Below are 19196 nucleotides of genomic sequence, written 5' to 3' on the forward strand. Positions count from 1 at the left end.
TATTGTTTTTATTTCTTATAATAATATCATTATTTTGTGTTTTATTCCCTTTTTTGTAATAATACGCTTTCTCTATTCATGGAAGACTTTGCTAATAAAGAAATATCTTTTACATAATCATTCTTCCGTTTTGAAGTCTTATTTTAGTAAGAAAATACTATTCCTTATTTTAAGAATAATTAAAAAGAATAATTCTATTAAAATAATACAAAATTTCAAAAGTTTTAATAAGGAGTAGGGTTTTATTATCTCTATATTAGTTTAATATTTTATTTTTACACTACTGATCCAAATCATATTGTTCTTTCTGGATTTAAAGCTTACTCAGGGGCAGAAAACTGGATCTTGATTGATTACTTAAATCAAATCATTCACCTAAAGAAAAATAATCTTTATTTTATGAATCATGAAAAAAATTGGTCTACTACACCAATGACATTCAACTGAGACAAAACAAACTGTAAAAAAAGAACTATCCGAATTTTTTTTTTTCATTACTGCGAAAGGAGAAAGAATGTTTCTTCATTCATATTAATAAAAAAAAAATGGTGATCGAAAGCCATTACAGCCAAATAACCCTAAATTCAATAGCTAAATTATGATGTCTTTCCTAATGAGAATTGCCATGTAATTTTTGTATTCCTTTAATGATTATGTTGCCCATTAAAAGACACGCATCAACCATATTAAGCAGACATCTCTTGGACTTTATATTCTATATGATGCATGGGCAATTTGTAACCACTTTGTTGTTCTTTTTGTGCAAAACATAAACTCTTGCCCATAAAACGTGTCCAACTTTTATTCAATGTGTAATTGGAATAAAATGAAGAATAAAAATTCTGAGCGTCGCCATTTTCTTTCCGCCTTCAGGGTATGGGAGAACGTTTGAATAAATTATTAAAAAATATAAATCTGAATACAAAAACACTCCTGCCAATATCAAGATGATAATCTCACGAATTGGATTTTTGGGTTCTTTCCACTTGTCAACGAATCGTGATAGTTAGTGGAAATGGATAAATAGCTGAAATGAAAATTGAATCCAAGTGTATAAATATAGTTATTAATGGATTTAAATTACATATCTATATTTCGAAGTGTTCTAGGATTTGATGGATCTTATCATGATCCTTAATAACAAGGTGGTATTTTATGCTTCGCCGTTGCTCCTTTTTTTGTGGTTTATTGCACCTATTACATAATAAGAAGTGTGAAAAGTGGTAATCTTTTAGCTTTAGAATGTCTAATTTTCGTTCGATTGAGTGTAATAAACTTAGATTTTTATTTGTAACTGCAACTCGTTATGCAATTTGCCGTAGATGGTTGATCAATGGTTTGAAATGTTAATTCGTAGATAAGTCAATGCTTTGAAAAGATACATGAATGTATCAAATGAAAAATATTCTATTTATGATTCAAGCTACTTTAAATAACTAATACATTGAACTGATTTAATACATTGACCCAGAGGACAATTTTTCTGATTTTTTTTATAAATGATGTAACGTTTGGAGGGGTGGGAAGAGTTTTTTAAAATTGTGACATTTTATAACAAAGGAGAGAGAGGGAGCATTTTGGGTCAAAACTAAAACGTTTAAAATCAAAAGATTAAATATTTTTATACAAAAAGTTTTTGCCGTTTTTCACCAAAGTAAGTTCACTTCTAACCCTTATTGTTGTTGGACTCACAAATGCTATTTAATATCTAGTTAATTGGTTATAATTAAAACATTTAAAATCAAAAGATTTTTTACTTTGTTCTGTAACCGGAGTTGAAAAACTGATCCAATTCTGACTATCAATATTTAATTTTGCAACCTTGTAATTTTGAACATAACACAGAATACAAGGGATCAAGCATTGGACACTGGAAACTTCATGTGTTGATGAGAATGGAGGGAAAATTATGTGGTGTCGACCCCTCATTCAGTCGGTTATGAGATAGATCAGCCCACTCGGCTACAGTATGTACCCAGAAAGAAACTAAGTGGCTTCATTAGGTGGATCTAGGTTCTGGTTGTTTAACCGCAATAGGTGAAAGCATTTATTAAACGGTTTTTCTAACAGTTTCCTAACTGTGCATACAAATTTTTTAATAAATTTTGCTAATAGGAACAGCAACGCTTTGTTCAAATTGATAAACAAGTTAAATTGCTTCCTGCGAAAATGCATCTTCTGCAATAAATAAACAAATATTCAAGATACTTAAATTAGCCATTTAACCTGGTACCTTTATAAACAGCAGACTGAAATAATAATTTTAAAGGCTGGTAAGTTCGATTGTTTCGAAAATATGGGCACAGTGAATTAATAAAATAGAGTTCTATATTTTCAATGTTGGTTACTGTGTCATATCGGTCAATATAATTTAATGTTTATTGATAAAAACTTGGTGAATATTTTATAAAAATAAAGAAACAAAAGGCATGAAAAACAAATTGAAATCAAAATAAAGACTAATCTTGTAGTCACTCAAAAGGAATGTTTCTTCATAGTTTTTCTTTATACTTAATTTGAAAAATAATTACGCTGTCAATCACTAACTCAAATGTTTGACAAAATCGAAAATGAACATTTCTCCTTTTGACAGATTTGTCTCCTATTGAGAGTTTGTATTATTATTTCTTCAAATAACTCTTCACTCTCAATTCATTTTAGCCCCTTTCTGTTACTGTTATTCAACGTTAAAAAATGACCATGTCAAATCTCAAATTAGAGCAATAGGATTATATGCTTTTATTTTGATTTTGGTAACAAAAAGAAGAATTTTTAAAGCATTCTATTTTGATCCAAGAATGGAATTAAGAATGTTCTTTTTTAGGTAAATGTAATAATAAAAATAGAGTTTTAATGAAATTAAAGGGAAAACGTGTTTTCGAGAAATAAGTTGTGTTTCTTTTGTGTTTAATTAATTACTTTATTTGTGTGTCAGTCGTATAACATTGTAGCAAATTTATTTCAAAACAACTTTATAGACACATCATTTGCAGTGTAACAAATGTATTCAAATGATTTTTACGTGCACTGAGGAAAAAAGCATGGTAAAAGCGAGTATAGTAAAATTTGTTGTGTTTCTGGCTCTACGGGTACACCAAAATGCACGGTAATTTTTTTTAAACCGAAGCCTTTTGGTTATGAGTTTGGTAAAATTAGCAATACAATTACTGTTTTATAATCTGTGTAAAAATTTAGTAAATATGAAAAAATTTGGGAATTTTATCATGACCTTAAAGCATGTCATAAAAACCATTTATTCGATAAAATTTACTTTTGAATTTTGTATTTGTATCTAAATATGTCGTAATAAGAACTATAATTTTGAAAACCAGAATTTCCGGTACACCGTTACTATATGAATGGAAAAATTACGAAATGAATGATTTAAATATCGTATATTTTGGTTTTATTACTAGAATTATAGTTTCTTTTGCCAAAAATGTCAGTACCATGCAGTATGATAATTTTACCAAAATTTTTCTCCGAATTTAACTGATTTAACTCAGGAGGAATGATTGAAAAGTAGTTAAATGACTAAAAGAAATCTCTTTTTTTTCGAACTAAACAAAAAATAACTAAGGTTTTATTAAAACTGCAAATAACGTTTTTAGGGTTTAAAAATTTATTATAAGATAAATTATTGAATGTTTGTTTTATCCAAACTTTTATCATATTTCTGTTATTAAACTAAAAAAATACTTATAATTAAAAATCTAATTAAGATATGTTAAAAGTTTGATAGATAGCCATTTTAGTTCGGGGCTTTAACTGTAAAATATAATAAAAAATTACAAATTAAATTTTTTTTTAAAAAAATCTGTTAACTGTTTAATAAAATAGCCATTCCTGTCCGCTGCTTCCAAAATCAAATTGAACGACTCTATTCAATATAAAAAATCTTTCAATGTTCTTTTTCTGTATAGATTAACATAAATATGTAAAATTCAGAATATATTGCGATTTTGTTCGAAAATATATCATCATTATTAGTATTTAAATTAATAATTATTGTTTTTTTTCAATATATGTTACAGATGGATGGAACTATTTTAGAACTTTGCTATGAATAAACGGAATTAATATTTCGAGAAATAAAAATTTTACTTACGTGGATAACAATGACCATCGGCTGATATCATGGCTCCCAGAGGACAGTGACACTTACCGTAGACTTTAGGTATAATATATTTGCAAAAGCTAAGTTTATCCGCCATTTGACATTGGCGATCATTTAGACAATAATCATGGACTTTTGCAGCTGCAAAGAATACAAAAGTGACATAAGCAAATATCAGAAGCAGGCATGAATTGAAAAGTATAAAGGCAATAACATATGTTTGTAACATAACATAACATAACATAACATAACATAACATAACATAACATAACATAACATAACATAATATAAAATGTTATTAACTTTATTCACTAATAGCAATTATAGTTTAACGTCAATTAACTTGGAAGATCGTTACCAGTAAATATGCAAACATGCGAATATGCTCACTTTTTTCTGACTATTTTTTAACGAATAAGTTTTATAAAACCATATGTTTTTTTTCGTATGATAGCGTTCTGAAAAACATTTAATATTGGGATGTATGTTTAATCGTTGGACTTTACACAATTGTTTTGTTAACAGTCGAATTCCCCCCCCCCCGAAAAAAACTTTTTCTACTATAGTATAAAGTTTAATTAATAACATGAAAGTGCTTGGATATTTATAATTTTAGAAAATAACTTTATGTGTTATATGTTTTAAAATTAGTTTTAACTTTACACATTTATGACTTAGTAATGGGACATGAGTGCCTCTTTGTTTATATTTACCATTATTTGTTGCTGAGAGAAAACATTGAAATGCTGTTAAATGTTTTGCTTATAGTAATCGAAGCTATTTTTATATGGCTCCTGTCTCGGAACTAGTTTCAACACTGGGCATACATTGAACACCATATTAGAATTGAATATGATTGACCGAATCTTAAAATATTTACACCAATAAAAAGATTGAAATGTTGTAAAGTATCGATTTTTAGAAATACAAAAGCTATTTTCATGTGCCTATGTATTAAAATCTAATTTAAATATGGGCATATAATTTAATATATAATTACAAACTGGTCAAGCTGATATTGCATATAAAAAGCGAAATCATAAGCTATTATTTCATAAGACTAAATTACAGTTGGTATGGATAAATGTTATGTCACACAGCCAAATAAATATTCATAAACATTAAAAACAAGTACTAGAAAAGAGCTAAGACTGATTATTTAAACTAATTAATATTTTTCCCAATTAAGATAATCTTCATACACTGTTAGAAAATTCTCGGTAAAAATGGTTAAATAGTAATTTATTTAATTTTTATTTTACCATATTCCACTAAAAAAGTTAAATAATCATAAAAAAGATAATATTCAAGCGTGTGATAAAAATGTTTATTGTTTTTTTTTGTTTGTTTTTTTGTTATACAGTTAAACAACCAGCATTCTATCCAAACCAACTTAACCAACCTTATAATGCCATTTCGTTACGAGCAGCTGGGTACGTAGAGGGCTGATCGGTCAATCTCATGACCAGCTGAACAGCGAGTTCGAATCCCAGCTATATTACAACAATATTTCTTCCATTCCTTCAATACAAGATGAGTTTCCAGTCTCCTGCACTTTTCAATTGGTGACCCTTGTCGATTAGAACGCAAAACTATAATTCACTTCTAATTGGCGCAGCTCGCAGAGTTCCAATGTTTGTTTACTTTTTATTTTCATGGTTTATAAACCATGCTAGTAGTAAATGGTTACAAAACAGTTGATTTCGTAATCGCAGTTTTTTTTAACCGGACCAGTTGTAAAGGGTTCAAAACCGTAAAGGTAAACAAATGTTCCTAAACATAAACATGCCTGGACATCAGATTACAGGCAGCTGCCGGTTATTTTACCGTGATTTCTAAATGAAAATTCTAACAGGGTAGAGACAGAAATTTACCGATAGAAAAACAATAGATTTAAATTCTTTGGAAACATCGTAATTCCAAAAACAAATTTGTAATTTTATTTAGTTTTAGATAATATTTTCAAAAGATAATTTGACAAACGATGCACAAGTCTTTCGTACAAGTGAATGTATCATGACTAAATATTGTCCTTTTACCTCAAACTAGTCCGGAGGCAATGTTTTACATTTTCAGGGGATTATAGTTACATTACTCAAGCTTAATTCTTTGCAAAAAATACTGTACATCAATAAAACACTGTGCCTTGTGTGGCCCACTTTATGAACGCACTCTCCGTTGAAAATATTTTCTCGGTTGAAAAGGATTTTGACAAGTTTACGATTCTTCTATCTTTAGTTACACGGATTTATTCTTTTTTATTTTGAGTTTCTAACTATTTAGTAACCTCCAGGCAAAAGCGGTGGACTATTTGTAAGAATTATTAAATTCTTAGTGACAACAGGTGACATTTAAAACATTTTTCATACTGATTAAACGGTATTTTTGAAATTCTTGTTCTATCATTTCTATAAGAAAATGCATACATTCAAAGTCTGCATAATTTTTTTTATTGCCATTGAAACCATTATTTTATTAACTATGATTAAATTAGTTGCTAAAAGATTGAACTTATTTTAATTGATAAAAACATAGTCCATTCAATAAAATATTTTTTTACTAATTAAACTGAATATATGATCCACACTAAATTATAAGAGTACATATTTTACAGTTATATTATATAACAACTGTATATAGGTAATTAAAAGAACATGCAATGCTATTTATATGTTCTTTCTCTAAATTAAATTAAAAAAACTAATAGCAAATAATAATTTTGATTGTTTTTATTTTTTTTAAAAAGTTTTTTTTTGTCATATTTTATTTAAACCAAAATCTTTTTATATGTTTTTCAAAAACTAGAATATTGAAAGTCTAAAAAATTTTGATCTCAACAAAAATACATTCTCCTTTTTTTACTTAAAAAGTATGCATTTCGAATTACGGTTGATAAATAGATTCAGTACTTTATAAACTATTATAATTAAAAAGAGAAGGTATGGAAGAAATATACTTTCTCTTAATGTTTCCCTCTAAACCAGGAAATATAAACAATACAAATGTTTATTTTCTCTATCTGTACCAAAGTAGTAGACCTCCGCTTTGGTGTATTTTATCAGCAATTGCTTGCTTTTTCTTTCTATGCAGAGTTTAAATTTCTAAGTCACTTAGATAAAAATTAAAGAAGAAGAATATTTTTATTTGATTCAGGGTTGAACAGACTTTTTCACCCGAAAATCAGTTTAAACTCATATTGACATTGAACTCTCCTTGGTGGGCAGAATTTAACATTTCTCTACAGCATGAATAAAAATCAAAAATACGGAATATTATTACTTGTATATTTTAAATCATTCGGAGTTGAATAGCCTCGTTCCCCCAAAACTCAATTTAAACTCATCTCTACTTAAAGCACTCCTTTGTAAGCAAATTTTCAAACTTCAAGATAACATAAGCAAAAATTAAAGAGGGAAAATATAACTATTAATTTCAGTTCATCAGTTAAATAACCTCATTCCCTCAAAAATGATTCTATTTTGAACTCTTCTGTAAACGTGGAATTTAAAACTGCCAGTAATAAAAATTGAAGAAGGAAAATGTAATTGTTTGTTTACGTTAATTGAAAAGGTTCTCCAAACATTAACTTAAACTCATCTTACTTTGAACCCTCTTTCGAGAGTAGAATTTAAAAGATAACATAAATAATAATAAACAGAAAAACTTTTTTTTGTTTAAAAATATTGTTAGACATTGCTTTGGATTGTATTAATCTCAATAAGTTACATAAAAGTAACTGCCGCGACGAATTTCTACATAGCATGCAATTTTTATTTGAATACACTTAATTCCTTGATTAAAAACTCCCATCGCTTTAAAAATATGCCACTTCTGTCTACCGCGCTCACTACCTCTCCATAGTGCGTGGAAATGCATTTTACTCTCTTTTGCCCCTCTCGGCCTTGTACTATTTTTTATTTATTCATTTTTTTTAATCTTCATTTCTCTTTCGCCCACTGCGATTTTTCTAGTTTTGTTTCTCACCTTTATTTTTCCATTTTTCGTTGACAACTTTACGTTTTATATTTCAAATAACTTTTGTTTCTTCTCATTCACATCGCGCAAATCTTGAAAGAAGGCGCCTATTTTTAATCGCTTGAAACATGTCGGACAGTAATTTCCAATTTGTATATTTTTGAAGCGAATGGAAGTTTTTAATCGAGTAGCATCTTACCGCTTTACTTTCTCGAGATTGTTTAATTAATACACGTAATTCCATTATACTTACGAGGTAGACATTTATCTTTCCGCAGCGGCATGAAATTTTCTTTGCACTGGCACAGCTTGTGATTGCTACACTCACTATTTTTCACTTTAATTTGACATTGCTGGTCTACAGCACAACTGTAACCTAGGAGTGACGCTGAAATAAAGAAAGACTGAATTAAGAAAACTGACATAAGAAAGACTGACATAAGAAAAACTGTTATTCCATTCTTAAAAAAAATGACTGAAACATTTGAGTATCACTATATAGTTTGTATTAGCAACGAGATTCAGTTGAAGTACTGTCTCCCCAACCAAAGAACTCCTCCTGCCAGAGATGTGCTTTGCTTTGGAAACAAAACAAATCGCAATTCGAAGAGGGGATCTCATGATACTTCTAACTCTATTTAAATCCCATCTTAAATGTTTACCCCGTCAAACATAAAATATATTTAAAATTCGTCTTTTGTATGCTTGCTTGATCACTTGTATGGTTTAGACTAAATAAAAATGGGGTGCGCTTAAACAACTTTCCGTGGTTGAAAAAACTTTTAAAGTTCAGACGGATTCTCTTCAGTAAGTTAGTATATAGAGTTACAAATTACAGTTTTGCATTGAATTAAAGGCTTTCAAACTGTTGCTTTTTTATTTCCCTGGTAAAAGGAATTAAAATAATGCTCTTACTTAAAATAATTTAATTAATACATTTATTATTGTTATTTTCGTTAGCTAAGAAAAATAACAATAATATAGTATACTTCTGAAGTAACTTCTGAGTCAAAATTTAAAACAACTAAATATCGATAGCAAAAAAAAAAGAGAAAAAAAAGAAACATGCATAGAAATTAGCCTTAAAAAGATAAAGATAATAAAAGATAAATTATTAAGGATAAACATAACGTGGTAACAAGTAAAAATGCACCAATGTTAACAGTTATTATTATTATTATTTCATCAAAATCATTTCCTTAAAACAAAAGTTGAAAATTGATAAAAATTCAATACTTTTTGCATTGACACTAGCGTGGATTAAATGAAAAACGGAAGAAAGCGACTACAATAACAATTACAGCATTACGTCGATTTATTTTGGGCCGTTATGTCGAAATTCAATATAATTAAATATTTATATGAATGGAATTCGACATTTGTTTTAAAATATAGTAATCATACAATAATTTAACGTAACTCCAACTTATTTCCTGTATATTTATTCATTTTCTAAATAAATATTTAGATCAATTAAATTCGAGCTCCACCGCCCAAATGGAACTGGTCATTTTTTCCAGTACTCTTTAATCCATTGTTGTTATTTTTTCTTTACTGGATGGAGTAAACTATGATTAAGTTGTGGGTGGATTGTAGATTATCGTTTTTTTTTAATGATAAACTGTTGTTGACAGCAACAACACATTAACAAATTTTAAACTACTTTGAAAAATGAATAATGTCTTCTACGTTTGCACTAGTTTTACGACTTGCAATTTATTGATTGTTATGACACTGAGGGGATTTAATTATCGACTGTGTCAACTTTCATCTATCAAAAGTAACCTCATGATAGAATTAAGTTAACATATGTTATATACTAGTGATTTGGAATTTAATATTTGTAGTGGTAGTTACGCATGTTAACTTAATTCTATCATGAGGTACCTTTTGATCTTGAGGTATTTAAATCTCTTCATTGGTGACCCGGGCGTGATCTGAACACGCTAATTTCTGACTCTATATCAGATGATTGCGCGTTCAGATCACGTAAGGGTCACCAATGAGGAGATTTAATTATCGACTAATTATAAATGGAGTGTTCAAATTGAAAATAAATTATTATTTTAAATAATAATATCTNAATGCTCTATTAGATTAAGGTCAGGTGAATTTGGGGGCCAAGACATGACTTGAAAGTCACTGGAATGTTCCTTGAACCAATCCATGACGATTCGACCCTTATGACATGGTGCATTATCCTGTTGGTAAGCACCATCCCCCGCAGGAAAAAACTGTTGCCATGAATGGGTGAACCTGGTCTGCAACTATGTTCAAGTAACTTTCAGACGCCAGGGATTGTTCCATGAGGATTATGGGCCCTAATGTGCCTCATGAAAACATTGTTCCTGGGCGAGAAACCATGAAAACCTGGGCGAGCCCATTGTTATAGATGGAGGGTGGTCATAATGTAATGGCTCTTCGGTGTATTAAAAACTAGGACTTCTTTTATAATCAATTTATATGTTTAAATTACTGTTTATTAGAAAACATGGTGTTTCAAAATGTGAAACATTTTCTTGAGATGTGTTATTAAGGAAATGCTTAAAAGAAAAAAGAAAGAAAAAAAAACAAGCATAGTTTTAATTTGTGAAATACATTTATTCTTATTTTTGTAATAAAACTTTTCTTAACATCGGTTGCTACATACTTTTAACTACAAATTAGTTGAAGCTGAAAGTGTTTTAAAATATAAGGCGCTTTTTTAAAAAAGAAATTATAAATAAGAGTAGAATCAAGTTAAGATTAAGCATAATTTTAAACTATAAAGCAAGATCCCTACCCAGAGAAAAAAAAAGCACTGTTAAAACTTCCAGAATATGATAAAGTTTACCATGTTTTTGACTCTCTGTAGTTTTTGTTTTTGACTCTGTAGGAACATCAGAATCTTAGTGAAGCTCTTTGGTAATGATTTTGGTAAGATAATGATGAAATATAGTTTTAAAATATGTGTTAAAGTTTGGTAAAATTTATTAATTTTAATCATAATACCTAAGAGCATGGCATAAAAACCATTTATTCGGTCAAACTTACATTCCAGTTTTGTATTTTTTACTAAATGTTTGGTAATAAGAGCTATAATTTTGAAAATCAGAATTTCCGGTTAACCGTTACCATGCGAACGAAAAAATTACTAAATGAATATTTAAAATATCGTAAATTTTGGTTTAATTAACCAATTTTTATTATTTTCTTATAATTAAATATGTCTTTACCACCAAGAGTACTGTATTTTTACCAAAAATTTTATCTCCGTGTAATACTTTGGTGATAAAAACTTGAACTTTTTTTGTTTTGTTTTTTTTAAATAATTTTTTTATTTATTTTTATAATTGTGTGCTAAACCTTTGATTACATATAGTCAGAAAATAAATTGTACAAAATGTGTTTTTTTAAAAAAAATTATATAATTAATGAAGTGTGCATATTAAAATAAAGTATAACTTTATAAGTTAATGAAAATTACGTTCCCTAGTAATTTCGTTATAAAAGTCTAAACTTGTTTTAATTATCAAGTGTAAATTTTTTATTAATGTTCATTAAAAAACAAAGCATTTTGAAAAGTCGAACTCTTTTTTTTAAACTAAATAATGAATGAATTGTTTAAATGGAAATAAACCAGTGTTCTGAATAATAACATAAGCTTTGGGTTATTTAAAAAAAAATTTGTATACCAAAAGCTATAACTTTATGATTTTTAAAATAAAAGATTGAACTTTTTTTAAAAATCTTTTTTAAATCTTTATATTTCTACTTCTGGCGTTTGGAAAACACAAGTATTTTAAAATATCAATATATTAATTATAAATGGAGTGTTCAAATTGAAAATAAATTATTATTTTAAATAATAATATCTGCTTTAGATTATATTAATTTTTCTATAATTTATTTATTCATTTATAATTTATAATTTATTTATTTATTTATTATTTATTTATTTATTTATTTATTTCTGCAATAAAAACTTGAATTTTTCCAATGAATGCTTGAAATATTTTTAATCATTAAACTTTATACCTTTGACTAATATTTTTTGAAAAAATTAAGCAACGAATGAAATATTTCGATGAAATAAAAGCGTAAATTAAAACGATATTTTTCGAATAAAATCTTATCCTTTTTTTTTATCGTCGTGCTTATTTCAAAAGGCTTACCTGGCAGACACCACGTGTTGTTGAACTCGAAGTGGTAGGGCTGACACGTGCAGGTTCTCGTATCCCAGTCGCAATGACTATGATGAAGATGATGCAGACATTCGTACGAAGACCTACAAGGATCACCTAGCTTCAGTTCACTGGGTAGTATGTCTTGCAACGCTGCAAAAGTAAAATGAATAAATGTTAGCAAAAGTAAAATGATTAATGTTTGTATGTATGTAATGGTTTGTAATGTTGTGAACAAGTAAGTTCAGAAAATTGAAACAATAATTCGATTTCGATGTTTAAATTTTTTTAAACTTTAACATCAAACCACTGCTAAATTCTGAAATGTGAATGTGTTTTTAAAATTAGTTAAAAAATTATGATAAAGCATTCATCCAAACGAAGATACGTAAAACGTAGTGTATGGACGTGTAAATAATAGCATTTTATACCGATAGATGGCGTTCATTTATGCTTATACTGATATGATGTAACTAATTTACGTCAGAGATTGTATGGGCTTTAATCAAAATGGTCTACCATTCGGTCGCACTTATGCTGTATGGAAATGAAAATAATAGCATTTTATACCGATCGATGACGTTCGTTTATGTTTATACTGAAATGATGTAACTAATTTACGTCAGAGATTGTCAAAACAGTTCGGGCTTTCTTTAGAATGTTTCTTTTGTAATTTTCTATGTTAGCAGGTCTCGTTTTTCAATACCCTTCTAGTATGAAAAACTGTGTTGATGGAGGCAAGCCAATGAAGTTTGATCATCCTCTAATTTTATTGCCTATTGGTTTAAGGATGAAAATTTTATGCATTAGACTAGGTATAAACTTAATTAGATTCGTAAGGCAAATATGCCTTACGAATCTAATTATGTTTAACTTGTTACGTTTTATATTATCAATGCCGTATTACATTTTGAAAATTTCTGCATTTGTTCTCTTTCTGTTTATATTGCTCTCTTCAAATCCACCAAAAATAATTTGCAAGATCTTTCTCTAACAAGTCAGTCTTTTTTTAATTTTCAATGTCGGTTTTAATTTTTATATACATTCTGTTTTGTACACTAATAAAACTGTCAGGCCCAATGGTAATAAATAATTGTGTGAGACAGGGGGATGCACTGGCATGCCTAATCTTCAATTTAGCATTAGAGAAAGTAATAAGAAATTCCATCATTAACACCAGGGGCAATATTTTTAATAAATTCGTACAACTGTTGACCTTTGCTGATAGACATAGACATTACTGCTAGAACAACTATAGCACTAATACAGGCTTTTATTTCTTTGGAGAAAGCTGATCTCAAGATGGGTCTGAGAATAAACGGGAACAAAATTAAATATTTGCCATGTACTAAAACAAGCTTCAATAACACCCACTTAGAAATTGAAGAATATAAATTTGAAGTTGTAGACAATTTCGTTTACTTGGGTTCTGTAATTAACAACAGGAACGATATTACAACGGAAATACGAAGGAGAATCACTGTAACCAATAGATGGTTTAATAGAGTACCGTCATCTTCGGTCACTTAGACCATCCGGACAGTTTAAGTAGCTTTGACGTTGATTTTAGCAACATTGTTTGATTGTTAATTTTCATACCATAAGTTCCTTGCTGTACAGGAGTTATGAATGACTCATTTTAATACTGTGCATGTTTTAAAGATAAATTTATAAGCCTTTACTTATATTAAATCTTTACTTATATTAAACCTTCACTTATATTAAACCTTCACTTATATTAAACCTTTGCTTATATTAAACCTTTACTTATATTAAGCCTTTACTAAACATTTACAGTTTACAACTCGCTACCGTTCCATACCCAATTTCAAAAACAAGAGTTTCAGGACCATTCAAATCTACCAAACGATATCGCAATCTTTTTTTACTTAGTCTACCCAGGAAACTTAAACAATTATATATTCTTTTTAAATATTTTTTTTAAAAGTTTTGTTACCTACATAGTACTCTGATTTTGACAACACTGTTGATTGCTACTTTTCATGCCACAAGTTCTTTATTATAGAGGAATTATGTATCACACATTCTAATAATGATTGAGTAAAAAAGATAAGTTTATAAACCTTTACGGTTATTTACAACTTTACGGTAATATTTATACTTACGGCTATTTGCAACTTTACGGTTATATTTATACTTACGGTTATTTTCAACTTTACGGTTATTTTCAACTTTACGGTTATATTTATACTTTACGGTTATTTTCAACTTTACGGTTATATTTATACTTTACGGTTATATTCATAAACCTTTACAGTAATCCTTTACGGTTAATAAGTTTATAAAAATTTACAGTTGACATGTTGAAATAAAAACGCATTTTCCTGTAAAACATGCTCAGAAGCAAGAGGATTTCAACTTAGTCTACTCTATATTTAAAATTCCGTGGTATCTGCGTAAAATTTCTACAGTATCCAAATAAGGCGAAGAGTCCTGTGATATTCTTAAGAAATTAAAATTATTTTCATTCTACTTTCAGGCAGAGGAGGGGTTCAGTTTCATTTGAACTTCTGATAAACTGTTTGATTCAATTGAACACATTTTAAAAAAATGAAAAGGTTAGAAACCTATGCACGAGAATATCAAAAAAATTTAATAGCTATTCGAAATACAATAGCTATTAGAATCTGATGGATTTCAAAACAGTTGCACTTTTTTTTAGTTTTTAATATAAATTCATATCGATTTCAAAACTAATGGAATTGCTTTTAAATTTGCGTATGAAATCAGAAAACTTTGAACAATCGGAATTTGTTTTCGACAGTGTTATGCCATTTTTCATTTAAAAAAAAACATTGTTGAAAAGGTCATTACCTTTAATCTATGAAAAATGTGGCTTATCGCGGGAATTTTTGATACGGAAACGCAGAACAAGTCAAACTGTTGTGGTAGATCTTGTATTAATCTTGTATTAAGAATTACAATGATATATATTTAAAAGTATAAAAAAGAATAGATGAGACAATTTTAGCGGAAAATATCAAACGTTTTGAAGTTTAATTGTCTTTAGTATTCTTACGTAATATAAATAAGAAAAAGTGATACCGCATTTGAGTGAGATTATTATTCCATGACAAAGCCTTAAAGCACGCATAAAATAAATGTAATAAAAATTTAAAATAATTAATGTCGGAAGGACATCAAAGTGGTTAATAAATATTTTAGTTCCTGAACGAAATTCCAATCGATTTAGAAAATTAAAAGGACTTCGGAAAGCTTTGAATAAACAAAAGCAATATAAATAAGTTAAAATGATTTCAAGTCCTGACCTAAGTTTTTAAAATAGTATTAAGGTTATTTAAGTCAAAAAATAATTGAATTTTTTTATCACAATTTGTTCTTAATGTTTGACTCTTTCATCGCGAGGTATGAAATGAATTGTCTTTCAGGAATATTCGCTGCGCACTAAGGAAGAGATAATTGTTGTTCCATAAGATTTTTCTATATTATTGCTGTTTGTCCAGCAACTTATTTATCAACATTCTAACGCTTTTCTGTCCATAATATTTTCTCCTTGGTATATTTCAACGAGATGGCATCAGCAGCACAATTTTTAAATCCTTTGTGATGCAATTTTTTTTTTATTATTACTATTTTAAGTTTAAAAACATAAATAAGACATATAGTGAGTATTGAGCCGTGGTGGCACAGGGGATAGAGCGTTCGCCCTCCAATGAGGTGAACCGGGTCCGAATCCCAGCGATGGCTGGTCAATACGAATTTTGCATCCGGCTTCCACCAACCACAGTGCTGACGTGGAATATCCTAAGTGGTAGACGGATCATCGGTTAGAGTATCCATGCCGTTAGGCTAACCGTGGGAGGTTCTCGTGGTCATCCTCTCCATGCAGCGCAAATGCGGGTCAGTTCCTTAAAAAAGTCCTCCACGAAGGTAAATTTCTCCCGATTCTTAATCCAGGAGTTCCCTTGTCTTCTGGATTGAGTTCAAAATTACAAGGCTATAGAGTTGAACATTAGTAGTCATAAACCCTACAAATTGGGTCGACTGTTCAACGACGGTCATAAAATAAAATATGCTGAGCATTGTTATTGAGTGCAATTGAATATTATTTTTTAAAAGTAGCATAAGCAAGTTTTTAAGGAATTAGTGTTTTGTTTCAATTTTGAAATGTTAACACTGCAAGGGAACTCTTAGAGCAGGGGTGTGCCATTGTCGCGATAAGAGTATTAAGAAAATATAACGTTTAGTTTTTGCTAATCAAAAGTGAGAAAAAATGTCATGTTTAAAACAACTTGGTTTGATTAATTTGGTTTCTTAAACTTCAAAATGGGATACCCGCAATCAGGAAAATATGTTTAATAATAAAACCTAATCGGGTACTTGCAACTAGTCACATGGTTGTGTTCAATCATAGCGTGTTAACGTTACATGTATTAAGATAATGTTTTAATATCCCTTTGAATCAATTTTCAAATCAGACTTGTGAGTGACTTCCCGCATGTGTGTCAAACTTCACTTGCTAGAATCCAATTGTTTAAGAGAGTTGTCGAAAGCTTGTTATGTTTATATTTGTGATGTATCTGTTGATGTTAATATTTTGCATATTTAGCCGTTTGAAGAGCCTCGGTGGTTTAGGGTTAAGAGCATTCGCTTCTCAATGAGGTGTTCTAGGTTCAAATCACAGCGGTGGCAGGTCGAATTATGCTTCCTGCTCTCACCGACCACAGTGCTGACGTAAAATACCTTCAGAGGTAGACGGTCATGGGTAAGAATATTCTTGCAGTTGGGCTAATCATGGGAGGTTTTCGAGTTTTTCCTCTCTCTGTAACATAAACGTAAATTACTTCCATAAAAAAGTCCTCCACAAAGGCTAGTTTTCCCCGATTCTTGATCCAGTAGTTCTCTTGTCTTCTGGGTTGGGTTCAAAACTACAAGGTTACGGAGTTGAAGGTAGATAGTCAGAATTGAGGCGAATAAACTCAGAATTGAGACAAATGTTTAACACCGGTTGTAAGCATGCTTAATTTAAACATTTAAATCTGAGAGAAAGAGAGAACTTCAGGAACTTGTTAGAGAAAAATAAACTTCCTATACAAATACGTAAATGTTTTAAAAAACTGGAAATGTTCCGACTTGCCCTGAGAAATCAATGTTAAAAAAATTATTATCTTGATATATCTTTAATACCATGTCTTAGATAAATATTGACTGTACGATTATAAACAATAAACATTGACTATGATAATATTACGAGTGTTATAGATATCAGAAATAATACTTTTTGGTAATGAAAATGTCCAGAAAGGTAAATTTCTCACCATATTAGACAGAATTAAATTTATGCTCATTAAATTTGCTTCAATCATTTGCTATCACAATTTGAAAAAGAGATTGAAAGAAAAAAATAAACGTCCTATACACATACTTGTCATAAAAACTGGGAAATGCTGCGATATATCGTTAAATATCGATATTTAAAAAAAATATTATCTTGATATATCTCGAATACCATGTCTGTCATAAATATTGAATGTAGGATTATAAATAATAAACACTGATTATAAAATCACGAGTGTTATCTATAACATTAATAGTTAGTTTAGTAAAGGAAATTCAAAAATAATGTAAATTAGTAAAATTGGATAATTATCACTAGATATCAAAAATATCGATATTTCTTGACAATACATCGCGATATTAAAATTCTTATTTCGGCCAGCACTAACTTTACATAGCAAGGATGTAAGTTATTTTTATTTTTTATTATCTGCTTTCAATAATTTTTATCACTTGTTCCATCTGAATAGTAAGGCGTTAGAATTTTTTTCTCCGTCCCTTCAATTAAAACTGGTTCATACAGAAGCCCATTTATAATTTGCCTTAAAACTACAACCGTACTTCCTACTTTCCAAGTTAGGGACGCGTTGATGTTCTGAATGAATTCATGATTTAGAATGGAACAATTGCCGTTAAAAATAATGAGCTCCGCCATTTTGGAGTTTTATAACGGAACTCGGTGACAAGAAATAAAGACCAACAGCCTCATAAAAATTCTATTTTGATCTAAAAAAAACATCGTTCATTTTATTGATTTATAACTAGCTACTGGAAAAAAAGGCAATTCTTTTTATTCTACTAGGAAGTTAATATTTTTATGTTAATTATTCTGCATTTTTATAACTTCTTTTCATAGATATTTCTAATTGTTTCTTTTCTTGATGGCGAATGTGATAACAAATAAAATTTGAGTGATGCTCGCAATTAAAAAGTTAAAACGCATACTCCCTACATCCTTGAATTTAATTATGTTTGTAAGAAAAGCACTGTAAATGAAATTTATTTTGAATTATTTATTTAAGAAGAAAGAAAATGTATTTTAGAAATAATAAGACTACTTTTTTAAGTTTGCCTGGTATTTTTATTCTAATTTTATAAGCTAATTTCAATTATGAAAACTGCAGGCTGTTGTTTTTTAGAGGTTTATAGTTGCTACAATAAATGTATTAAAAAGTTACTGAATGTCGAAGGAGGATAGAATGAACGAAGGCAGAGGATGAAGGAGATAGAAGAATTTCGGATTGTACTAAATAAATTACTGAATTTCGGAAGAAAAATATAATGACCTAAGATAAAGAACGAAAGAGATAAAAGAATGATCTGATTATGCATCCCTATCAAACTTTTAGAATGAACTAAATAAATTACTGATTGTCGAAGGATTCAAGATCGAGAAGGAAGTAAATAGGATCACTGCCTAATTATGAACTACTATCGAAAGATTATGTAGAATGATTATATATATTATTCAAATACTATATAGAAAGTTTGGAAGGCACTAAATAATTTACTGAATGTCGAATGAAGAAATAATGACCCAGGCTAGACAATTAAGAAGATAGTAGAATGATCCAATTGAGCATAACTATAGAAATTTTCATATTTACTTACTGAATGTCGAA

At 29.0% G+C, this 19196-nt stretch overlaps 1 protein-coding gene across 1 annotated transcript in view; it reads right to left on the reverse strand.

The window, feature by feature from the left end:
• Positions 1–19196, reverse strand: part of LOC107457390 (very low-density lipoprotein receptor) — a 151402-nt gene that overhangs the window by 22401 nt on the left and 109805 nt on the right. The window contains exons 4-6 of the mRNA XM_043044922.2: positions 12247–12408; positions 8346–8480; positions 4109–4258 (exon numbers count right to left, since the gene is read on the reverse strand). Of these exons, the coding sequence (XP_042900856.1) occupies positions 4109–4258; positions 8346–8480; positions 12247–12408 (447 nt within the window). The remainder of the gene's footprint in view (positions 1–4108; positions 4259–8345; positions 8481–12246; positions 12409–19196) is intronic.

Source organism: Parasteatoda tepidariorum, chromosome 10 (genome assembly GCF_043381705.1).
Source record: "Parasteatoda tepidariorum isolate YZ-2023 chromosome 10, CAS_Ptep_4.0, whole genome shotgun sequence".
NCBI lineage: Eukaryota > Metazoa > Arthropoda > Arachnida > Araneae > Theridiidae > Parasteatoda > Parasteatoda tepidariorum.